Source organism: Poecile atricapillus, chromosome Z (assembly GCF_030490865.1).
Source record: "Poecile atricapillus isolate bPoeAtr1 chromosome Z, bPoeAtr1.hap1, whole genome shotgun sequence".
Classification (NCBI taxonomy): Eukaryota; Metazoa; Chordata; class Aves; order Passeriformes; family Paridae; genus Poecile; species Poecile atricapillus.
In genome coordinates this window covers 62,341,436-62,368,112 of record NC_081289.1, presented here as the reverse complement: position 1 = coordinate 62,368,112, position 26,677 = coordinate 62,341,436, and the positions used below count along the sequence as shown (strand labels likewise).

At 41.3% G+C, this 26,677-nt stretch overlaps 1 protein-coding gene across 2 annotated transcripts; it reads right to left on the bottom strand.

Annotated features, from left to right (window-relative positions):
- Window positions 1–25,656, bottom strand: LOC131572922 (sulfotransferase 4A1). 2 transcript variants are annotated; one of them, XM_058826368.1, is made up of 7 exons: window positions 25,412–25,656; window positions 9,134–9,264; window positions 7,635–7,715; window positions 7,404–7,530; window positions 5,327–5,421; window positions 3,797–3,935; window positions 1–489 (listed from the first exon to the last, which is right to left on the bottom strand). In XM_058826368.1, the coding sequence occupies exons 1-7, from the start codon at window positions 25,578–25,580 to the stop codon at window positions 377–379; spliced, it is 855 nt and encodes a 284-aa protein (XP_058682351.1). In that variant the 5' UTR covers window positions 25,581–25,656; the 3' UTR covers window positions 1–376. The 2 variants fall into 2 exon arrangements, with proteins under 2 accessions (XP_058682351.1, XP_058682352.1); XM_058826369.1 differs by lacking the exon at window positions 1–489 and adding an exon at window positions 2,113–2,243.
- Window positions 25,657–26,677: the final 1,021 nt, after the last annotated feature.

The window sequence follows — 26,677 nt, the reverse complement described above, 5'->3', positions numbered from 1 at the left end:
TTTGGTTTACAGATGTTTATTTAGGTTCTAGTGACAAGATTTTATAAAACACATTAAATAATCAATGTGGGGCTGAAAAGGTGTACATTCTAGTTGCATATATGATACATACCTTATACTTATATAATACATTCCATAGCAGCTGAATGTTCTAGTATTGTCTGGGAAGTTCTTGCATGTGGACAAAGGACTTAAATACTAGAAGATAAACAGCTGTTCAGGATCAAAGATAATTGCATCTGATATGGTTTACTTAGATTGTTTTTCTTTCTTTAAATTTTATTACACATAATAGCTACAATAGTTTGTCCAGCAAGTAATAAATGAATGCATAAAGCACTTTTAGCTATATCTGGATATCATATGCATGCATTTTTTATAAATAAAAATCAAATGTGAGGTCACATTTTCCCATCTTCTGTTTATAAACTAAATCAAATTTCTCATTCATTGAAACAGTGAAGATGTCTTTCCATAGCCCAACTCGTCCTGAAACACAGAAAGAACACAAGTCAGAGTGGATGTAACAGGATGCCAAATACCCACAGCCTAATTGTGCAGGGCACCAAGTATCAGCTGTGAGATTCAGATCAGTCTGGGTTTTCTCTGAAAGCTTAATGAGACCTAAGGCTGTTCATTGTCTCGCACAATTATTCTGGCACTACCCTTGCAAAGCCTTTAAATAAAACCATACATATCTTCAGCTGCACCAGCCCAGTGTTACACAGGAAGAATTCAGATTTTTCTGAGACTTTACTCTGGCCTTACTCAGAAATGAACACAGATTTTGGGTTGGGTGTTCACTTAAATGTGGATTTCTGCTTTCAGTGCAAGCACTGGCTGGTTAATAACTCCAACAGCTAACAACACATTTCAAAATCACAGTGCCTCTGGCACCCACTGCTTAGAGAACTATCCAAAAGGTAAAGGGAATGTGGGGTACAAAACTGACTGTTGGATTGTAATATTTTCACTGCTAATTTCTATTATTTTATGTCTAGAGATAAGTCCAACAGATGAATTTCCATTTCTCAACATGGAGAGCTTTGTTTGCTAAATACAAGTTTCTATATATGAAAGAGAACAAGTGCCATGCACTCAAGTTGTGCCTCCGACATTTTAATTTTGAACACAAGGAATAGGAAACTTTTGGGGAATGCAATATGGACAGTGAACACCTTCCTCATATGAATTAATCTATGGAACCCAACCAATAACATAATCTGTGACCCTGCTGAACCCTACCAGCCAAAGGCAGCAATTCCTTAACAACTGTTTTGATGCAGCACAAAATATTTAACTCAAAGTCACCCAGGGTTACTTGTGGCTGAATAAGCCCAAAGGAATAACTAGACTGAGAGGCTCAATTAGCTTCTCATTTATGCTGGAGATAAAATCCAGACTTCTTCAACTGAAATAAATGAAAGGAGAATTGGACCTCTGCTACCAGAGTTTAATCATAACAGCAAGAACAAAGCTACATGCAGGGAGCTTAATTATGCATTTGATGCATAAGAAGAATATCCATTTAATTCAATTACCATTGCTTTTATGAAGCAACTTTGTAGTTGAGACCAAACACAAAACTGTCTGAAACATCTACATATTATTTATTAATGTGATGGTATAGCATGTGTGGCAAAGACCATTTCATGAAATTGTGGCTTTTCTATAACTCCTGCAGGTGTGAAAGTGTCCTGGTTTCTTTTCAGGATCCGAAGACCAGAATAACCTGACACTGAAAATGCTGTTTATTATTTTCACCAAATTTCTCATGTATTTTTAAAAAAAAATAAATTAAGGAAATGTTACAATCATAAACATCTGATACTAATTTAAATTTTGCTCTGGCAACTATAACTGCAAAAACTGTAAAATCTACAGCATGAAACCTGTTCATGAAACCCTGTATTTTCCATACAATAATGATAATAAAATATGTTCTTCCTCTGCTTGGTAAAAAAAAAAAAAAATTCTTCTATTTCTGAGTCTTCCTAAAAACATGTATGGACAAATGACAAGTTTTACAAATTACATACATACACTGTGGATTATTTGTCACAATTTTTTTTTTTTACCATATGACTTGATAGCTTGTCAAAAAGTCACCCACCTGGTTTATGATTTGAATCATGCAACTGCGTAAATTATGATGTGATAAGAGTCAAATACAAGTAACAAATCTAATCATTGTTCTGCTTTCACAGCAGTTCAGGGTTATCTTCAGAGTAAAGATCAATGTGCTAAAAGAAAAAAAAAATGAAGAACTAAAATAAAGCAAAATAATAAAGTAAATGTAACTAATGACAAATTAAAAATTTTGAAACAAATTACAATCAGCTGTCATGTCATTTGCCACCATTCTTTGTCACAGAAACAAACAGAGAAGGAACAAAGCACTTCTAATGAAGCTACATTCTGGAGTAACAAAATATTGTAAAAGCCAAAGACAGCAAAGAAAAGAAAATAAGGATATTTATACTAAAAAGCACACAGCGAACAAATGACGAAGTATCACATTAAGTGCATGTAGCTCCCTTCCTTCTCTATTACAACATTAATGCTTCTTTCTGAAACATTTGTAGACAGTAGATGCAAGAGGCTATATGTGGGCCAACAAGAACACAGCCCCACTGTTTGTAAAGCTTTGCTCCCACATGAGCACCTTATCCAAGGACCTTGGGAGGTCCCAACAAAATGTGTGATAACTGAATAAATAACCAGCTAGCACAGAATTAGTAGTCAAGAGGGACTGGTAATATTTGGCATTTTCATCAGAGATATGAAAATCATTATAAAAATTACAGCTGGTATAATTCGCAGATCACATGAAGACTGGCTGAAAGCGGTACTATGGAAAGGGCTCCTACACACAGAAATCTTAGATCAAAGTATTCCTGTCATAATCCCTGAGTAAGGGATAATAACATGCAAATCAATTCCTCTGAGAAACTTTGTAGTCATGATAAACATGTGCTTCATGTGTGATGCTGTATCATAAAGTGCTACCACAGCTATGGGTGGAAAACAAGGGAAAGTTCCAAATAGAACTGGATTAAATTAGTGTATGAAGTAATTTTATGTTTGGATAAGGGATAACATAGGAACTGACCATCTTGACCAGGTTCCCCCACTTTTAAAAGTGATGTAGAGCAGCACACAGAAGATAATTTGAGGGAGCTTAGGTTCACTCTTATGCTTCTCGAAAGCAACTGAAAGGACTTGATTTAGGACAAATGTATCAACAGATCACGTGGCACCTTCTGGTTCCTAGAGAAAGAATCTCACCAGAATAAACATCTGGAAGATAAACACATTTTAAACAGCTGAGGTAGGAAACAAAAATAAAAAGCTTATAAGGGAAGCTGTGATTCCTTGTAATTTTATTTCTTCCAGATGAGAAATGTCTGCTATTCTAGAAAACCTGATCTGCTTAAACCCCAGGGCTCAGGCCAGGATAAACCATATGAGATGGTGTGGGCTTTGGCAAGCCAAAGGTCAGAAGGAGCAGAGCAGAGTTTTCAGCACGAAGAGCTGAATCCATCGAAGCAAGACAAAGACTCCCTGACAGAGTGGTTTGAAATTACACTGTTAATCTTGGATTCTTCCACCCTTTTCAGTCACTTCCACCTAACCTGACTTCAAAACAACACAGCCCCCAGCTTGCGCCGACAGTCAGTTCCCTCCCATCCTTTAAATGGCAACATTTTGCCAACATCTAACACACACTGGGGGTTACTAAGTTGCTTCTTGCAAACTTCTCCAAGAAGCATTTTGCTGTGAGTTTTAAACATACCCCTGCCAACAGGAAGAGCCTCTGCATTACAGCACTGATCAATGAGTTGATGGCAGTGTTCCACCATGGATTCCAGCTGGGCTTTGTCATAAGAAACTCCTAAGAACCTCACCAGCTGCTCAACCATTGTTGCTAGGTCCTGTAAGAAAGCATTTAAAACCCAGGTTATTTCACAATATTTAAAATCACATTTTTAATGAGTTTCAATATTTCAAAGTAATTATATCCTGGTGAGTGTGAAAAATACAAGTTCAGAAGTTGTAGAAACACCATTTCCAATTTGCTGAAAAAAAAAAAAAGAAACACGTTCTGATTAATTGGGGTAACACAGGTTGGCAGCAAGCATGGCCATGTAACCTTCAGATGTTGGAACACGAAACAACTGAAAAGTAATTTTGTTGCTTCCCACTACAGAGAATACCCCACCCTTGACTGATCCCTTTGGAATACCAGTGCATTTCAGAGGACTTAAAAGTTACTTTGATTTTGACCTTAGTCAACTAAATGACCAGAAATGTTAGGAGAGGCCTTCTTCCTTTGTCAGCTTCTGGGACTGCATTCATGTAGATGGAAGGATCTGGGGAGGTGGCCTCTGAAAACAACCATGAATTTACATCTCCAGAATTCCAGGGCTCCTCAGTATGAGTTGCAATGACAAAATATCAGGAAGCAGAAGGATGCTGTGATGCCACCAGCTGGTGAGCACAGCTAGGAATACATTAATTATTCAAAACTGTGGGATTGAAATAATTTTGACTAAACTTTACTTACTCTGATTATATCACACCTTCTTTTAGAATCCCACTCCATCAGAAGGCACAGTGAAGCTGCAATTATAATTTACCCAGCTTCATTGGATCTTGTCCTGATTTTTTCTTTTTACATATTTAGAAACAGGAGCTGGGTTTTTTCTATGTTTGCATTAGTTTTCCAGTTAAATAAACATTCTGAAGTATTTTCACTAGCTCTCAAAAAGATATTACTGCCATAAGAAATATGCATTATTTCCACTAGATTTCTGATTTAAGTGGATTTATTAGCCAGCATACTGTAAGGACTCAATAATTATATCCACATTACGCTACATGATTATATCCTCATTGTTTTCAGATTTGTTTAGCAGAAAGCACTAAGAACAACCAAATAATCACAACAAATGCCAAATATATAGGACAAAATAGTGATAATGTATTTTTTCCCTCATTAATACAGTACATACAGCAAGACATTTCTTTTAAATGAATGCCCAGGGCTGAGTGTAGCAGGTACTGAACAATTTCACATCACTGCCTTCTCTGCAAGTAGTTCAGTGCCTATGGATGCAGGCAGATTCCCCAGTAAATTAATATGGATATGAAAGTGCCTAAAGTCCATTGAAGCTATGGAATTTTTAAAGCCAGAGCTTTAAAAATGGCATGAGTCATTAGGAAGCCCAAATGTGGACATAAGAATGTAATTTTGTGCTTTATGTATTTTTAAAACTAGGATGCTAAATGTGATTAAAACACCATTTTGCTACATCTAACCTACCTTATGCATGTCTTCATACTTGAGAAAAAGTACATTGGCATCCATGTGGTGTTCCCAAAACTCTTGCACATGTTCAAACCACGAACCATATCCTACTACAGAAACATTATGATTGGCATGAGGAAAATGAGCACTTTGGTTACTGAAAAGGAAAAAAAAGTTATTCAAAAAGGAAAAAAAAATAAAAAAGGAAAAATGAAATAACTGGAGTGGTTCATAGCCCCAGGAAAGCAGTGTCTCATTTTTACCCATGTAATGGGGGACCTAACTCTCCCCCCAAATCTTTACTCATTTGTTTTCCAGTTCTCTGACTAAGTCCACATTTGCACTGATATCAGTCAATTTATGTGTCTCTACAGTTCAGACTGGTACTTGGTACTTACAATCTCAAGAATCTCTTTTGTTGCCAATATTGGAAGACAATCCCACGAGAAATGCATTCTGCATTTTTCTCTGTTACCAGTGACTAATTCCCACAAAGTACTTCACATAATCAATGTAGGAGTTAAGTAAATAAGGAGTTTTTCAATTCTTTCCAAATATTTTTTTAGTCAATTATATCTTTTCAGCAAAGCAGCTATAATTAAATTAAAAAAACAATTTTTTTAGGTTTGTATTTTGAGGCCACCTTTTCTCTTTGAAAAACAATTGTTTCGTTCTGGTAGCTGGAATACTGATGTATTACCTTCACACATCCCTTTCTTATGGAATGGGAATAACAAAAATGGAGTCTTAGTGCCTTTATAAGAATTGAAAATTGGCCAATTGGCCAAGCTGAATAAAACTGTTTTCCTATGAAACTGATCTCTTCGTTGACTGGACGAGTGGACAAAGAGATCAATTTTGAATTACCAGTATTCTGCTGAAACATAAACATTCAGCTAAATGCTAAATTTACTGTATTATGAACATCCCATTTGCACAATGATGGCCATAGAATATGCTGTGATGTTTTATTGGCTCTGGGAGGTTGTGATAAAGTCAGGTGGCTGCCACAAGATAAAGAGACAAATAACTTCTGGGATACTTACATGGAAAAGAGCGCCCAACCTTTCTATCTTAGAAGACCTTCTAACGTGTCTTTCTTATGTCTCTGGTCTAGAAGTTCCTGATCAGGGGCTACAGGCAAACATTCCATTCTCAGGGAATGCAAATGGAAAACTGAAGCTGGGCTGGAATGGGAGGAGAGCATTAATCCTGCTCAAGCTTGCAGGATAAGGAGCAGCAAAGGTTTTTTTAAGGCCTGTTAAATAACCTCCATTGGTAGGCTTTACTTTTTTCTTCCCTTTGGTATTACACAGCTCCTTCAGCATCAGCTCCCCTAAATTCCAGGTTTGCTGCTTGGGATCTAGAGGAGATCCTGCTCTCAGAGCTCAGGGTACCTGGTGAATTCTTAGTATAACATTAAGGTATCAGAGGAGATATTGCAAAGAAATAAAAGGAAGCAAGAATTTTTTTGCTTCTTTCGCTGAAGAGCGTGGGCAACCCCTTGGTATTTCATTCTCCTCACAGAGCTACATTTTTCAGGCCACAGCAGCCTGCAGCTGCCTTCTCATGGGGTCTCACTCGAGCTCAGTGGTGAACTCCAGATCAGGCCCATGCAAACTAGAGAATTTTGTGTTAACTTGCAAGGTATGAACTTTGAGTTTTTGAAATTCTGAAATTTAAACATTAAAGGAATTACCAGGAAAATAACCCCAAACCTGAGGAGCAGAAACACTCCTGAGAAGTAGCTGATAGTGAGGAATAACTGAAATCGAATGATGCTGTGAGTATTCACCACTTTTTGGGCAGTACCTGGCAGTTTGCAAACTGAATTTTAGAAGAGTAGACCAGAGTTTTGCTCTAGTTCAGGTGGAAAACTGCTGAACCCAGGGGGTCAAATACTGTAAGGCAAATATTTACAAAAAGCACAGCTCATAGTTTGCATGGACAAATCTCAATCCCCGCAGTGCTATCTGTAGCAACTTCGTTGCTGTATATGCAAAACAAATGCACCTTTATCCAGTTCACTTCTGTACTTGCAGAAGGAACGTAGAGATGAAAATAAATGTGTGCAGAGAGAACATCTCCTTACACTTGTCATTCATAAACCTTCTGCAGAACTCCTGAAACGTTCCTCTGTAGCTCATGGTCCTTAGGGAGCGGTGGAACTGGTAATAAGACACCACCAGGTCTTTGGGGTTTCGAGCCATGTATATTACCTGTGATGGGGGGAAAATCATCTTATTGAAAGCTTTTTCCTCATCCCAAAGCACTCACACAACTGCTGCCAGCAGAGTTAAAACAAACACGAGCTCATTTTCACCTTTGAGTTGCCGTTGTGGAGGTCTGAAGGCAAAAACCGATAGGGGAGGTGGCTTTTGATGAGTCGAGGGGAGGTCAGTTCCTAAAATAAAGCAGAGAGAATAGTTTCCTATTGAGCACTGCTTCAGGGCACATCCTGAGGTGTCCTGAACTGTCACACTTGAGGCCCTCTACTGCAGTGACTTCCATTCACAAATTCACTTCCTAAAATTAACAGAAGTTTGGGGACTCAAAATCGGGTCAGGGAGTTACATCTGGCTTTTAAATATCAAAAGGCTAGATAATGTTTTTGGGGTTTTGTAATTCTGGGTTTTTATCCCTTTTGTTTTCAAAGTACTTCCATTTGCAGGACCTTCTCAGAAAGAGAACGTAACAGTTGAAGATTCTTATCAAACTCACTTTATTTCCAGTGATGCCTCCACTAAAAATCCTTGAAAAATATTAGAAGCTCTGAAAACATAACCCCTAACTTCTTCCAAGTTTTACCTTTGCATTTTATTTTATACTTAGAATTTGGCCCAAAGGTTTATCTGAGTGTGCAAACATTTTTCAAATAATATTTTTTCTGTAATTTGATACAAAATTCTCATTACACACATCATGCTCTGCTATTAAAAATGGAATAAATCCATATTGAATCAAGCTGCTACCACATGGCATAGCTAAGAATGTGTAATCTCAAACTAAACCTCTTACTGTTGCCACCAGTTTTTTGCAGCAGGATAGCACTGAGGTCTCGCTGGATTAGGCATCACAGATGAAAAAGAAGAGCAATCTCTGACCTCTGAATACTCTCAGCTTGAAGTAGGCTGAGGCTGCAGTTGTCATTGACCACAAGCAGCTTAATTCTATCCCTGCCAGCTTCAGCTTGCTCAGTCCAAGCAGCACTGCAGCTGTTACAGGATGGTCCTGTATAGTTTTCCTAATAATTCCAAGATGTTTTTCTGTCAGAAGTGGTTGCAGCAAGGCCAGGATCACACTTAATGTGCCATGCAGCTGGACTTTAAGGGATTCTTAATAGCATGGAATTTCATGCAGGATATTCCAGACCCTTCAGACTACACCCACAGTGCCTGTAGAGAGCCAGGATCTGTGGATCTAAAGATCAAGATGTCTAAATTCAGAGCAGTGGGAATACAGATGCATGGATATCTGCATTTTTAGTTACTCTTTAACAAATTCAGGGAAGGAATCACAGCAAATTTGCCTCATTTGGCCAGTTCCTGTCTACATAAGCAAGAGAGGCCTAGAACTTTGATTCAGAAAACCCACTGCCAAGATATTTAGGACATGGAGACACATTTAAAGTATTAAATAGAACACAATGAAATTTAATAAAAGCAATTTAAAATAACCTAATAACACTCTGAATCATTGCAACATTCTGAACAAGTCCAGTGACGAAAAGGAGAAAGACACAGGATGAAATTAAGTGATAAACATGGAACCAAGGAAAAAAACACCCAAATGCTGGAAGACTTTCTTTGCAGTAAATTGTACCTTGATGATGTCCAGACCGGGCTGAGGGTACTCTAGGACCGGGAGTTGCTCATCTATATTCATTAGTCCAATCTCATCTGGATCAGCTCCCTGACTCACTAGATACACCACTTCCTGCAGCAAGCCTGTGCCTGCATGAACCAAACAATGAAAGAGAACAGATTGTATTACAGTTCTTATCTAAACACAGCCATATGAAGGGAGACCTAAACATTTGTCCTCAACAATCTGCTGTGAGCTAAATCTATTACTACTGTTTTAATGTAGTATGTCAGCTCTCAGTTTTATTTTAAATACATGTAGGTCTTTCATGCAAAAGACCTGAGATTTTTTCCTTCACTAACAATTTAAATACACGTCTGTCTCCAAATCACTTAACATGTGAATTGCAATGCATTTAACAAAAGGTTTTACCTCTGTAAATGTTACCTTGGCAAAACACTACTATTTCCATTTTAGAAACTAAAAAAAAAGGTGAACACAGGTCATCCAAGTTCACAAAATGCACTAGTGGCTGTGCTGAGAGACCTTTATTCTAAATCTCAGGCAAGGCCCTTTTTACATGTGATTTGAGAGTCTATTTATGCCTCCAGGTTATGGAGTGGATTAAGCCCTAACACATCCACGCACAGTGAGTCAGTCACAAGCTTTAGAAGCCTCGATTATGTACCTCTCCCCACTCTGAGGACATTTACAATGCAACCATTAGATATCAGGGCACTTTGAAAAATTAATAGGTACTTCAATTACACCTTTGGACAGGGAAATTATTTCAAAGTGACTTTACCTTCAGGCAGGTAGGGAACCCTCAAAACAGAGATATTTGACAGAGAGTTACGAAGATAAAGGCTCTTGGTGAGATGGAGGAACATGTGGATGCTAAATGCAAAAGCAAGCAGGGAACAGAGCCTGTGTGAAACTCATTCTCATTCTGGCCTAAGAAAGCATAAGAAAGAATGCAAACAGTTCTTGGTAAAAGACAACAATCTTTACAGATGTTATTTAGGAAACAATCAAGGAGTTGTGTTCCACTTAACCAATGATGGTGGATGTGTAATAATCAATGAGAGTTTTACCTCTTGGACCTTCTAGAACATGTGTATAAAAGAAGATTAAGAATAATAAACTTTGCTCTCTTGGACAATGCAGCTAAGAGAGTCACGTCGTACTGCTTTGCCATTCCTAATACAGTGTGATAGGAACTGAATGGGGAGATATCACAGTGAGCCGGTGGAGGGACCCCACATTTTGGATGAGAAGTCCCAAGGATGTGGGACAGCCTGGAAACTGCAAAAGACAGACCTACTATTTAAGAGTTGTGAGCAGAAAGGGAAATGAGACCAGGATTTATTCACTCTCTTGTGTTGCCTAAACGAACAAGTAATGGTTCCAGAACTGGTTACAAAGCCCAAGCCTGCTCCTGCATCCCAGTCCTTGGAATGATGAGCTGTAGACTCTGACATCATGACCATTAGAACTTGAAAATAATTTGAGAGTTGCAAGTCACTTGTAACAGTCACTAGTTAATTCATTTTAACTAAAAAGATAATATACACAGGCACCTTTATACCAATTCTGTCTGTCTGTTGTTCCAACACCAAAAGAAACCCCTATTGTATCATTATTCTGGTTATTTTCTTAATCTGAGACACAAACAGTTAAGTGAGGCCAATGGTTGGAGCGAACACAGCCTGGATACAGTGTGAAAGAACACACACAGAATTGTTTTGGATAGCAAGCACTTTAAGATTCCACTGTTCCCCTACTGATTGATGGGTAAATTTAAAAGGTTTGAGACAGGGAAAAAAAAAAAAAAAAAAAGACACTTTTACATTATCATCACCCACAGAGACAGCTGTCACACACTTAATACGCACTTGTCCCCATGGCTGTTCACTCTACATTTTTAAGTTCAAGCATATATTGTATGCATTAAAATTAACATTCATACAGTACTTTAGTATCAGTCCTTGTGAGTCTGAATGAGCACAACCCTTGTTCTCATTAAATATTTATTCTGACCGGAAACACCCTGGTTCTCCATAATTTATTTCTGTATTTACAATTCCACCTGCAAAGAGAAATCCCATTACAGCAGCCCTATTTCCATGAAAGGAAAGGAAATCACTCTGTGGGGATACACAATAAACTATTTTTTCATTGCTCAGCTGCTCTCTAGGCAAAAAGCTGCCATCACTGTTGTGCCTCTGAATACAGAAGAGGCCACAGGGTTGAGGCAGAACCACACTGAAACTTCAAGAGAGCAGCATGTTCCCTACCAGCTCTTCACAAGGCCCACCAGAAAAGTTAAAAGTGACAGACAGGGAGCACAGTCCCCATGGCCTTACCTGGTTCTTCTCAAACCTGTGGCTGTGCACCAGGCTTGGCTTGACTGCCGTCAAATCCGCTGAGAACTGTGGAAGTGGGAAATGACATATTTCCCATTCAAAGTGGGGGTTTTGGAAGCTCAAAAGTCTCCATCTAAAAGTGTTTCCACCAAAACCAGTGACACACTGAAAGAGGAATGGTAGGACTATCCAGTAGGCTGGAATTTCTCCTCCCTACACCTGCAGCAGTATCACTGATTTCAACTTCCCTCACCCATGAAATCTGTGCTAGTTTTCTCTTTTGTCAGTCACTGTATTAGCCTGATTTTCTCCCACATTAGCACTCAAGCTACTGTACTTTGGAAATTCAGGATTTTAATCAAAATGAAAACTAGGGGATTAAGTTTTGAGGGAACAGTGATTTTTTTATTTTTTTTTTAACTTGTAACCATTAATTAATTATTATTTACCACACACACACACATTCCAAAAGCTCCAGGTAAAAAATTTATCATTGACCTGGTTTCCTGTTTAAGAGAACAAATTAAAGCATCATATGCTTATTTCTTTAAAAAGAAAAAAAACACAAAAAGCTTTTATATGTATTATTAGATATTGTATGACCTCCTCACATCTCTACTAGGACTAAAGCCAACTCAAATTAAATGTATCAGAGCTAAATGTTTGGTTTAGAAAGGATGACTTAACCTAGCAACAGGCAGCCCAAATTCCAGACCTGGCTGCTAGGGCAACATCTTCAATCCCAGGAACACCAGCTGGCTGAAAAGCCAAATAAAGTGGGATACTGGGATCCACAAGATGGAAAGCCCAAGCCTAGACCTGGGCAAGCAGAATTTATTAAAATGCCTTAGTATGATGGGATGTGAGTTTTCTGCTGCAGCCGCATCTGTGTGTAAAACATACAGAAATTTGCCATTTGACCCAGCTGACTTAGTGATCTCAGTGGAGATTTGCAAGAACCATCATTCTATGGATGGAAGGTAGAGTAAATTCCTGAAACTGAGATTATCAAAGGAGATTATGTGAATAACGCCAGCAATCCCAGTCTATCCCAAAACCTGGCCAGATCTAAATGTCTCAGAGACTTTTTTAGTAAAAGGGAAATTATGATACCTGTTGGACATAAGAAAAAGGTGAGGCAAGCTAAAGAAAAAAAGAAAGAAAATAGAAGTGTGCAGAGCTTCTCTCTGTACTTCCTAGATTTCTGGCCCTGCTGAGGCAATGGTTGTTGTGCATCTCTGGTATCTTCACTGCTTCCTCCCTGTGCTGCTGAACACATGTACATGTAAGTGCACACCTCACTTGGGATGGTACAGAAGGATAAACACAACAGGATAACACACTGAAAAACAGGATTAGCTGCCAGCCTTTGGACATGGGGCACAAAACGCCACATTAATAAGTTCCCAGCAATTTTACCCTGTCTTCTTTTATCTAGAGCATTTCATTCGAGAGGAAGACTGCTCACCCTACTACCTCTAAGGTCATATTGCTGAAACAGACATGGAATTCATGAACTTTTCCAATTTCAGCTAAAATGAGGGCAGTCAGCATCTGAAGAACTTCAGTGCAAAGTTCCCGAGAAATGCTCTTCCTGACAAGCTCCTCTGCTCTGTCAATACAACGCCCCAGGAGAACACAGTGTTCCAGTTTATCACACAATATCTGGAAAGAGAGGGGGTGAGAAACAGCTGTGAGAAGCTACTGCCTGCCAGAATCTGCAGGTCTTTAGGAGACCTTTTTAAATTATCTGTGAGTGTGCTGGTGGGGATGCACTGTGCTTTCCTGTGCTACCAATTGACACACAGAAATCAGGACTCATTAAAAATCCCACCACATCGCAGCAGCCCCTGTGAGGACAGGAACTCTGTGTCCTTTCCATGGCCAATGCCATGGCACTGCTCAGCAAGAATAAAGTCAGACCAGGGCCACTCTGCCTCTGCTCATCAGGAGCTGCTGCAGCAGCATCCAGGCATCAGAGAGACAGACACGACTTGGGAACACCACAGCTACTCCTTCTGGCTTCTGTGTGTTAGATGTCTTCCAGTGTCAAATTTAGTCACTGTAGAAGGGAGAAATATTCTCTAGTGCAGATATTCTCTGGCTTCCCTCAATTCTTTCTGGCTACTGGCACTCCTATGAAGTCATCAGACATCATAGATGTGTTCAAAGTGAAGTGGCAGATGTAACGCTGTAAGATTTCTGGTGAAATTTCGTTTCTCTATATTGCTTCTAAGGCAGTTTCTTTCAGTTTCTTCTCTCTTATCAGCTAAGACAGGACAAACCTGCAGCCCAAGGATGCAAAGGCCTTTGGTGTATTGCCTTTATTTGCCCCTTGTATGGAAACCACATGGAAAATTAAAATAAAGAAATACTAGCACTAGTAATCTAGCAATCCCAATTAACTGTATTTTGGTTGATCTGCCAGTGCTTGACCAAATTTTGGATAATCCAATGCAGCAGATCCATTATGATTCATAACTTTTTTATAGCATTGGTAGATGCAAGTGCTCATTAAAAGTGAGGGCTGCTAAAACTGCCAGACTGGTCTGTAAGTGCTGTACAGCTGAGCCTCACACCGTTGTTCTAATTGCCTGCTAGCTCGTTCCCCCTTGGCTAATTTCAATGCAAATCTGCAGGTCAGTATGACAGATTCTTCCCCACCCTAAAATACTGGAGGGAAAATTAGATTTTTCCATTAGAAGAAAAAACCACAAATTTCCAAAACATTAAATTATCTCCTCTTGAGGCTTCTAATACTGAAGTTCTCCTACACATTCAAATTCCACCTGGCTTAAGAATAGAGGTTTTTATTAACAACTAGGGTTTTAAATATAAAAATAACGTATATACCTTGATAGTTTCTAATTCTTCTATCTTCCTAAATGAGACTGGGGATTCAGAAAAAAGACTGAAATTGTGATGTTATATTGCCACACTATTTTTATTTTTTTTTGGACTGACCAATTAAATATTTATTAGAGGGCCCAAGGTTCAGAAAGGTCTGAATACTCGTCCTCTAAGACTAATGCCCCTCTTCTGTGGCCTAAATGCCACACAGTCAATACTGATCGGTCAAGGGAATCTGTGGGACACAAGGAGCCTGAATTCAGATTTTCTGAAAGTAAAGGGGACAACTTAAGTAAGACTGCATTTAAAAGAAGTGTTAAATACACAATTTCCAGCAACATTGAGTAAGCACAGAATGATTTTAGATCAATTCGATTTTTAGACTTCCTAATCCATTTATTTTTCTGCTTGCAGCTACCAGCTTTTAAACCAAAACCAACAGGCTAAATTCTGCAGATATGGGTCCATGAATTCTGAGTTGTGTTTTGAGTATGTTTTGCCAGAGGCTATAAACAGCACACTATGAAAACCTTATTCTATTTAGGAGGAAAACCTACTTTCTGTATGGTAAAAATGCTGTCACTGAACTGTTTACACACACGTATTATCCACAGAATTATTGCTGTTATGTCCAATACAGTATCCTAAAGCCCTGCTTTAATGAACTGGTTACAAAGCAGGGTTATTTTTGGCTAATGCATTAGTGCTATTTTTTTAAAAAGCTGCCTGAGTCGTGATTCTCCCTTACATTAGCACGCTAAGTACTCAATAGAGGACAGGAGGAGAAGTGCACATCGACCAGAAAGAGTCTGGGACTTGGCCCTGACAGCTGGGGCAGCCCCACTCCCACACAGTGAGGCAGGCAGCCACTATTGACCACACCAAACACCAGCTTGGAGAAAAACACTTCCTTTGGAGCATGCTGGGTCCTAAAACTGGAGCAACACTAGTAAATAAAACACACCAGGGCCTGTTCTCTGGGAGATTTCTGGCACAGCCAAACCCACACCCAGAGAGATTGATTCAGGGGAACAAGAGAGATTCATCTGTCACTTGCTAGCAGAGGTCTCTTGCTGAGGAGAGCTGGCAAATAGCCTCTCTTTTCTGTCCTTGTCAATAATCCACAACATCCTCAAGTGCTCTGCAGCAAGGGCTGGGTAACAGCTCTAAGAACTTTGAGTCAGGTCCTCAGATCTACTGTTAAAAACATCATCAGGCCACAAGTTTGCTTTCATTTGCCTTCTGGTTGAAGAGTCATGATCTGTCTTCAAGCTTGTCCTGACATCCATGACTTCATTATATCCAGGTGTCCTGGATTTTGTCACAGGTCCTTCACAGACAGCTTCTACTGGTTGGTTACAGACATCTCTTGGTACAAGATATTCAAAGGGAAATTGTTTTACTGTTCTCTTGAAGCTTTAGCTGGGCTGTCCATATCTGTGGATGCTCATCCTGTCTTGCACCAGGTATCATCCCTAATGGAGTAACTTCACACAAACTGCTCCAATCCACTTAAAATTAGATTGGCCAAATGAGCTGAAGGAGTTTCTACTTTTGTCATCAACTTATGTAGCAAATTTTGCATAGGACAAACCAGAATCATCCACCCAAAATACTACTCTGCGGGTTGCTTTTCTAGCAGGAATGATGAACAGCAGGCTAAGGGCACTAATATTCCTGCACTAGCACAGATACCTGTAAAAGCAGACATCTGCCCATATCCTTAGGTTCATTTTTCTTCCAGTTTCTACTCACCAACCAAACACCATGGTAAAAGTGAGCATGACATCCATTAGACTAAAACAAAAAACCGTAACATAGAACATGCAGGAACATAGAAATAACAGATAAACCTGCTTACTATGACAGAATGACATTTCTTTTCACCCTTCCCATACCTAGTCAAGGCTGAGCAGGTCTAAAGCCAACCCAGCACATTAAATTGTTACCTCAGTTGGAGCCTGCCCTCCTGCATCCTCTGGCAGTTCCATTCTCCCATCGTTTTAGAGCCCATATCAAAAAACATGCCAAAATTGCATAATACATTACCCCAGCAGGAGCTCACAAACTCCAGCTGAAAGTCTTCCCACTGTGCCTAATTTCCCTTAGTTTTCACACAGTGTACCAAGGACAACAATTCAGGAAAGAACTTTGCTGCAATGACAAGTCATTGGGTTTTAAAATCATGCTCAAGGACTTCATTACATCGAAAAGAACTGCACAGTTACCCTCAGCTCCATTGATTTCTAGGACAACTCTATCACTCTCTGTTCTGGTCTACAGTCATAATATGGTCTGTGAGTAAACGCAGAGCTTCACAGCAAGCTCTGCTGACTGAGGTAGGATCAGAAATCAGGAAACAACAGGGCACCTCTATTAGGCACTTTTGTTGAGGTACATCTCATAGCCTTGGCTGTGAGCATACTCCTCTCCCCAAATAATAATGTCAGAAGATGCCTGTCACTACACAAAATGCAATTCTCTGCCTCAGTTTCAAGCCCTTCCAGGGAAATTGTTAGGCAAAACCTGCCTGCACATTAGCATTTGCACATATCAGGTGGTCAAGTTTCAAGCAAACCAATAATAAAATGTGAAACAGCTACAGGTACAGGTTATACAATAAAAAAAACCCCAACACAACTTGTCCAGTCAGCTATTGCTTGTCTAAGGTCAGGGAGTAAAGCATTTTGTCCCACACAGAATCCCACTCACTAAGTAAAACCATTCTTCTCAAGGTACCTATGTCCCCACTCATTTAACTGGACTGCAGTTTTAAGCCAGCTACAGGCCTTTCCATTGCTGCTTTTCAGAGTCAAAAATGGAAAGAGATCTGTTTGGGAGTATAAAAGGGGATCAGTCAATCAATATCACCATGGGTTTGATGCCTAAAGATTTTATCTTTTTATACATTTTTCGTATATTTGTAGCTTTGTGGACCAATAATACATGGTTATATAGCTCCTGGTATTTTTCCTATCCTTTCTTTTAGATTTTAGAGTAATAACCTAATCTTCTAACACATTCGTGAAAGACTGGTTTTCAAGAAGACACAGTGCAAGGACATTTTGTTTTCCAACCAGAATCTGAGAAGACGCAACAAGAAATGGGGCACAGAAGCCCCTGGACCAGCTCTAATGTGGAACAACCTGGGGGGAAATTAACCAACTACTCTTCTAACTAACTCTCTTTTAAACAACTTAATCAACTTCTCCTAGCCAACTGCTCTTCTAATTGGACAATATTTGTTCAATATGATCATTTTTGAAACTTAGAAAAATTGTAGAAATCTGATACTGGGTGTGCCCGTAAACACGGGGGAACCATATAAAGACCTGCTTTTTTATCTTACCATTTTAATAGTGCAACAAGGTTTTTCCTTTTGATATCAGGCAAAAGGTTTACAGTATTGCAGCAAAATGGTTGAAGAGAAGACACTTTTTCTGACAGAAAGCACTGGTAATCCCATAGAAGCACTGACACTGATCGTTACTAATGTGCATTTCAGCTCTGCATGTAGGGAACAATCCAGCTTCAGCAGTGCCTACAGCTGTTCTGTGCTACTTTGGCAACCCTGATCAGCAGTAAACAGGCTTTTAACTGAATGGTTAATCTGTGTTTCTCATTGCCTTGCATCAGCAGGTGGGCAAGAGGCCAAAGGCACCCTGGGCTGTGCCAGCCGTGGTGTGGCAGCAGGGCCAGGGCAGTGAGTGGGGCCACACCTTAGATCCTGGGACAGCTTGGGAACCTCAGGACAAGATGGACTTTGAGGGGCTGGAGCGTGTCCAGAGCTGGGGAAGTGTTTGGAGCACCAGGAGGGGCTGAGGGAGGTGGGGAGGCTCAGCTGGGAGCAAAGGAGGCTCAGGGGGAACCTTCTGGCTCTGCACAACTCCCTGACAGGAGGCGACAGCCAGGGAGGTTAGGCTCTTCTGCCATGGTTCAAGCAAAAGAATGAGAGGAAATGCTTCATTCAATTTCAGACCTGCAATTTACTAGTTTCTCTGCAAAAATATATATGGTAGGTGTTTGCCCATAAAAACTGTTTATGCTCATATATGAAAAATTCTGGTAGAGAAGAAACACATCCAGTGGAAAATATAGACAAAAAGATCGTATGATTTATCCCAGGTCACAGAATCTGCAACACCAAAGTCACATTTCATGCCCAGTGTCCTGAAGCTTGCATCACTTCTAAAGCAGTATTTCTGGGACAAAACAGGGTCTAGTTCCTTCCCCTCAGCATGGGGTGTATGAGTCCCTAATGTACACAACAAGAGAAAAGCCCTCATTTAATAAGACGGCATAATAAGAATAAAAAATGAAGCGTTCTCCTTCCTTTCATTAATATCTTCACTGTGACAAATGAACATTAACATGAAATGAGAATGACTGGCTGGTGGGTTTGGCTGATAAACATAATATTCTAATTCTTTAGTCCTTGAGGTCATTGTAATTTAATACAGTCAATAATGATCTCATATGCTCAGAATACACTTTTTACCCAGGGTAAAACCGTTTTGGTTTTGGTTTTTTTTCCTATGCCTGTTTACAGAGGAAAAAACAAGTTGATTTTTGTGCTACTTAACGGCGGGGAAGCAATTATGCTACATTTGCAAAAGACCCAGCAAAACCTATTAGATAACTGGAGAATTCTTTCTCTTCTGAACCATTTGTTCTGCCTCTAGTAACATCCCTTCACTGGTTTGATAAAAGGGTCATGACAGAAGCACTGATACCTAGCTAATAAAAGGAGTTTCCCTTAACCACAGATCTTTTATTTCAAGTTTGAGGCATACAAGGTCCTATTCAATTCTATTCACATTGAAATCAAGTCAAATGCATCAGTGGCAAACTTAACATTGTTTTCAATTACTTTTTTTTTTTATAGTTTTATTTATAATTTCTTTGCCTAGCAGCATTTAAGAGTGAGTCAATATCTGAAGGTATTTTGAGGTATATATAAATAAAAAGATAGACCCATTTCAGGACTCACAAAGCACAGGAACCCAGTGGCTCTAACCCCCAGAAATATTAATCTACAGGAGTCACTTTCTGCACCTGAATGGTCCTCAATGGAGTGAGTTTACGCTGCGGAGTATTTACTCTTCTCAGTAGTGGAAGGAACATGATTTCAGTCATCAAGAGCATGTAATCAGATTCAAATATAGATCCTGTCCACCAGTCCCTAAAGAGACAGCTCACAAAGCATATCTCTATCACACAATGCATTTTGCTGTTCCCTTCCTGCTTGAAAAAGAATTCCATTCATTCTGGCCAGCTGGTATGGGAATTGATGCACATTCCTCTGTCATTGAAACAAAAAAATATCTGTGCTTTATACATTACTTAAAGAAACCAAGTAACTGTGATGTTACTGTCGAGAGAAAAGGTTACATGCTCTATTCTGATTTTAAAGATATCAACTCATTCATCCAGATTCATGAAGCTAACAGAGGTTTCTCATCATTCCATGTCACAGAGCATAATATTGCTTCAAAAAACAGAGGTGAAAGGAAAAGAATCCCAAATGTATTTTGTGTAAAAATTTGATTTTTAAGCCAACTTCATGATTTCTCGAGGCGTGCTTCTGGGCCAGTTACATTTGCATTAATTCTTTAAATGAAAGTGGTTAAAGCCCAAGGCAACAAAATTCTGCAGAGGTTATAGCACTATAAATCCAGCACGGCAGAATCTGGCTCTTTTGCCACTGCAAAGCTGTTGTTATAAAATAATGTCAACAAAACTGCTGGGAGGAGTTCCATATGAGAACACTGGAAATTAAGGCAAGTCAACTAATTTAACACACATGGATGCTTTTGTCCCCTGAGGAGTCTTTGCTACAAAGGCCACTCAGACCTTCCACTAGGAGGGAAACCTCTGCAATTCACCACAGCTGCCACACGTCCCTCTGCCAGCTCCCAAACAAATCTTCCACGGCTCAGGAACATCTTTGGGCAACTTTTCAACCTGATTTTCCTCTCAGTTACGACTGTGCAAATCAGGACTGACTGTCAGCAGTGTTTGACCTGTGCACATCTGGGTATCTGCAGCCAGGTGAACTTAGTCAAGCAATAATACTCTGTATATTGAATAATAAGACTGTTACTGTGAAGTACAGTAATACCAATCTCACCTGTAAATATAACCTCATTGCAAGGAGATTTTTACAGTCTGTGGAATACATGAAAAATGGGATTGAACAAGATAAACAAAGCAAGATTTTGATATGCTTACTTGATACATTTTCTTTGTAATGTATTTCTTTACTCAAGGTTTTGCCAATCTGTTTTAGAACATGGTCCCACAAACAGCTTAGGTTCATTGGAAGGGAAAGAAGCAAGATGCCAAAGACAAGAAATTTTTAAACCAACTTCATAGCCAAACAAATAGCGTGTATGTCTACACCTCCAATGGCTCGAGCCTCTCTTTGCCTTAAGTGTAGCAACTTTTGAGTGCTGAGTCTAATCAAAGAATCTTTTAGATGTTGATGAGCTGAAGTCTATTACTTTTACTGGGGAATCAGACAAACAGGAAAACTACTGTTTATATTGTACCCTCTGTATCCCACAGTTTAACAGTTGTCCCTGTCATAGTTGTTTGACAGTTGTTCAATGCATTGACCATTACAGAATGGTCAATAAATCAAACAACTCTTTCACCATAACAGAAGGAAACCCCAAAGCACACAGAGTCCCTCCCCACAGGGATTATGGGATGAGGGAAATGAGCCATGGAAGAATGCAGAGAGACTGTAAGAAAGAGCAAGGACAGAGCTCTTCCATGAGCCAGGGAAGGGACTGGCACAACCTGGTGACCCAGCAAGAGGAAGTGTTGGATTCAGGAGTGCTAGAAATAAGAGGATAAAAGAGGCGTGCACACAGTGGGAGAGGCACTCAGAACAGAAGGAGAATGGAGAACACAGCCAGAGGCATGACCTGTACACACAGAACCTCTCAAACAAATGATGAAATAGACAACTCAGACTGACTTTCCCTGGTTCGATTCACCTAACACCAGATGTGAGTGTGAAAGAATTCCAAAGAGGAGAACTCAGTAAATATACACACATGAAAGCTGTTCTTGGAATGACCCACAAGCTCACTACTGGCACTTCATTAAGGCAAAGGTCTAGAGCCATCATACTTCTTAACAGCCAAAGCATAGTTACAAAAATCCAGTGCTACAAGGGAAATTGAGAATCTATAAAAGGACACGCCCAGACAGGTATGGCCATACAGTAAGGCCAACAGCACTTGCTCTTTTGACCCATTGTCTGGCACCAAATGCAAGTTCTCATGAACTGCCTGGACTTGAAGCCAGTATTTCCTCAACAATTGACACCTTTCCACACAGAACCCCAAAAAAATTATTTGGCAAAATAATCACCATGGGAGAGAGAGCTTCATTTTAATGTAAACAGCTCGCTTTCTCAAATTACCAGTTTTGCAAAATGCAGGAATTTGTGGGTTTTGACTGAAGAATGCAAAGTACACATTCATGTAGAACACACACAAGATGATATTAAGGGAGCGGCTGTGCACCACTTCTGAGTAAACACATGGACAGATCATGCCCAGTCAGGATGACACTGTAAGACACAATAAAACACTGGGTGAACCTGAACTAAACACTACACTTCAGGGACTGATCTAATTCCACTGAAATCATTGATATTAACAAACAGCTAACGTGGTTCTTAGCACGGTGACCGAGGGAATACCATGAAAAAAATTTGCTTCTCCATTAATTCTGTAGCTTAAGTTCAAAGATGAAAATTTCAATTTTCAGGTAGGGTACAGGAAATCCACAGGATGAGAGGGTTCAATGCAAGTTGTGACAGACGCACAGTGCTCCCTATAAATAGTGCATCTGTATCAATGGCATTCTGGATCACGTTTTCTCCTGCTAATATGTGTCCCACTCAGCCTGCTCACTCTACACTACAAAGTTACATGGGAGATGAAACTTTTGACTTCATTTCTTCAGTAGCACACCTGATTTTAAATTATGTGTCACAACAAGAAAGGTTTTCTATAATTACAGTATTCCCATATCTGCAAACATAGACACACATTCATATATCTGAGTCTCTGGGTTTTAGGCATAAAGTTTCTCATAGTCCAAAAGCTCCTGAAAGCTGTTACCATTGATTGGGCACAGGTGTTAAGAATAATTAAAGATATAAGGGATACCATTATTCAGCCATCCGTCAGTGGAAATCACATTAAAGCAGAGTCACTTTCCATTAGGCTTATTACATTACTGCCAGTAAGCCCACTGGTACATTTCATTTTCTACCATTATTGGAACAGTTTCTTCCTGGGTCACTCCCAATTTACCAATAACTGTAAAGCACCACCTCCATTTCACGTTTGGAGCTGCATTGTCTATTCCTGCAGTGTACAGTGTCTTCCAAATGGCTTCCAGACCACTTCACCAGTCCCTGGGACAGCTGAAGCAGTCCTGGCCCTATGAGCCACTTGTGGATTTTCCTTGCCAGGTAAGCCACCACATGGTCAACAGCTACTGCTGGAGCTTTCTGCTTGTAGCCATAGGCTCTGGCCTCTCACACATCCAGCACACAGACTTGTTTGGGTATTTCCGCAGTTTGAGCAGGTGGAGAGCTGCTGCTACACTGAACAAAGCTGATTTTCTTAGGAACAAGAAAAAAGTTTTCTGTGGGACCTCTTTGATATTGGTGCATTTTTCTTTCTTGAAGTATTGTTCAAACACGATATTCACTAGGTAAGTGGTCCCAGCTGTGTTCTACCTCTAAATATTACCAGAACAAGCTGAACCTTTTCACCCCAAATAATTCCATTTTGTGCATGAAATCTGTTTTGTGAGCCTGTGTTTTTACATTATATTTCATTTTCATAATGAAAATTCTGTTTGGGTCCAGTAAACAGCAAAATCTTTGTCAACACTATAGAGAGGCAGAAAGATGAAGTTCTAGTTAGGGTAACGGGCTTCTGGATTTAATCCCTGGCTCTGCTGTAGACTTTCTGCATGACCTTGGCTATATCAGAGGGAACCGTCCTAGGGAAGCCCAGTTTCTGCTGCCATGCCTGTCCCTAGCCAGCAGCCCCTCTGAAGTCCTAAATAAGCCATAAGTCACAGAGGAGCAGCTGAAAAAACAAGCTTCCAAGGGTTTTGGTAGAGTTTGGGCTACAAGAAGGTGGAGCTTGAAGATGCTATTATTGTCCAGAGCCTGTTCCTTAAACAAGGACATCAGATTACTCACCACCCAAGCACTCTCTTTCCTGGCCAATAAAATCCTATTTTGATCTCAAGGCTGCTCCTCCAGTTAATCCACACAATACTGCACCTTCAGTTTCAGTGCCTCATTTCTCACCCATCTTATCCTTCTCCCAGTGACTGCCAGTAAATCCTCTTGTATCATCTCCATTTTTGGAGAGGGCAGTTCCCTGCCACTGGGGCCCCCAAAGATCTAATATTATGTTGCTATTTGCACAAAACAGCAAATTAAATATGATTATGCAAGCTGGCTTTCCACAGCCAACTGTCTAGCCATCAAAATTAAGCTATAGCCAGCTATTAATGATACTGTGGCTAGCTGGCTGAGATTGGCTTAACAGGATGCCCTACAAAACTGGGGTGCAATTCTAACACAGAAACATTGTAGCCTCAGATTCTCAAAACTGAAATCCTAAACCATAAAGAATTTAATGGTGCTGGTGTTGCATGCTATAAATCTTGAAGAAGATAGTTAAAAAGACCAATTTAAATGTAGCTGTCTACTCCTAATCCTAGTATTTTGAGAGCCATCCATCTACATATTTTCCCTTATCTAATGTGTTATCTGTCAAGCTCTTGCCAAACTTTAAGAGCATAGTTAGTAACAAAATATCAAAAAATATAAAGACAAATGCTTGAAACTGCTTGAGAAATGATAAAAGCATAATAGATGCTACATGGTAGAAATATGCAAGCTTGAAACAGCACACCAGGAAACTGAAAAGCATTAGCCATTCACACAACAAACAATGAAGTAAGTCAGAAGCCTACAATACCAAAACATCGTTTTACAAGGACAGGTACAGAGCTGACATCTGTTATCTCCAGTGGACTTTGGATTTCCTAGAAAGAGATCATCTCATTGTGAAGAAAAAAGTCACTCAAGAATGAACTTACAAAAGAGTTTATCTGATTTTATCAGGTGGGCTATAACGCTCCCATATTGTCTATCTCTTCTCTTTGCAGGCAGCACTATATCCATGATAATTCTCTTTAAATATTTTTGCTTGGAAACAGAGAGGATAAGAAATCAATATATACGGCATTGCAAGCAGACACACAAACGGTGTGCAACAGCCAAAGGATGCATTTACTGGACAAAACATTCACTTGTACTGCAAACAGGAGGCCTTTCTGGTGATTCAGACAGTGCAGAGAGAACGTACTAGGAGCACATGTTCTGCCAGAGCGATCTGGGCAGCCGCCTCGGGAGTGCAGCACGGAGAGAAGGCTGTGGAGCAAACACCAAACCTGTGCACCACAGCAGACATTCGCATTGATGCCAGAGACCTTCCCTGTTCGACATCTCTGCTGAGCGAGATTTCCCCTGCCCGGAGCAGCATCGTCGTACTCCAGCGGTTCGGGATCACCCAGTCGGAGTCACCGGGGCAGCGCTGGGCGCCGGCGTGTACCCACCTTCCGTGGGTCCCCCACAGCACCCCCGAACCCCTTCGTGCCCGGGACAGGCTCTCAACTCTGCAGAGCTGCGGGAGCTGCCGGGCGCAGAGCACCACACCCGGCCCCAGGGCTCCATCCCCGGATACAGGGTACTATCCTTGGACACAGGGCACTGCACCATCCCCGGCCCCGGCGCTCCATCCCTGGACACAGGGTACCATTCTTTGATACAGGCACCATGCCTGGGCACACCCGTGGCGGAGAACGGGCTCAGGCCTTGCCCCCACATCCCGAGGGGCGGCCGGGGCACCTCCAGCCCCCGCTCCCTGCCCCGGCTGCCCTGCGAGCGGGGGAGAGGAGGAGGACGACGACGACGAGGAGGAGGAGCCGCCCCACCAGCCGCGGCAGCCCCGGCCCGCCCGCCTACCTGATTTGGGATAGGTGACAATCCAGACGTCGCTGTCCCTCACCGGGAAATTGGCGATCTCCTCCATCTTCCCGCGGCAGAAGGGCGGCAGCCGCACCCCATTGTACTCGAAGTACTTGCTCTCGAACTCGCAGGGAGTGCTGGGGGTCTCGGCCTCGCTCTCCGCCATCCTCTTCCCTGTGGGCCGCGGGGGAGGCCGAGGTGCGCGGGCCGCGGGCGCTCCGGCGGCAGGGAGGGAGGGAGGAGGGAGGGAGGGTTGGATGGATGGATGGATGGAGGTGGGGAGGGAGGAAGGGAAGGGGAGGGGAGGGAAGGGGCGGGCGAGCGGAGGGCGCGGCAGCCTCGGCCCCCGGCCCAGCCCCGCGCACGGCGGGCGGGGGCTCCGCGCACGGTGATGTCATTGCGGGGCAGCCGCAGCCGCGGCCGGGCTGGCAGGGGAGGGGAGGGAGGGAGGGATGGATGGATGGATGGATGGATGGATGGATGGATGGATGGATGGATGGATGGATGGATGGATGGATGGATGGATGGATGGATGGATGGATGGATGGATGGATGGATGCAGGGATGCAGGGATGGATGCAGGGATGGATGCAGGGATGGATGCAGGGATGGATGCAGGGATGGATGGATGGTGCCCTGCTGGCCGCACCTCCCCACTCTCCTCCAGTCACGGCAGAGGCAGCGGGGGTGGAGAGAGGATTGCCGCCATCCCCATTTCCAACCAGCCTACGGCAGTGCAGGTGCTGTGGCAGTGCCAAGGCCTTGGAGAGGGCAGGTGGGAGGCTGCGGAGTGCAGGGAAGAGGGATGAGCCGCCAAGTGCACTAGGGGCTCCTCCCCAACCTTGCACCGAGACTAGGCACGATCTATGACAGGGGCATGTAAGACAGAGAGAAAGGGGAGCACATCTGCTTTATCAACAATACAGATTATTTGTTCCTTGCACTACTCCTGTTTAAGCCTGCACCTACTTTCCATACAGGATGCTCTTTATCCCGATCTCTTGGATGCCACCTCTGTGTATCCAGTGGGGTAACAGCTTTCATTACAGCCTGGGGCATCTTTCAGGTGGGGCTCAAGCCCCAGCACTCAGTGGTACCCAACACATATAACCTCCCTTAAAATGTGTTTGTGCTACCAAAAGAAAGGCTGGTGTGGCTGCCTGATCTCGCATGAATGAAAAGCCAGCAGTATTTCAACAGAATTAAGATTTCCCTTAATTCTGGAAGCATCAGTGAAGATCTTTCATTTTGTTTACTCTTACT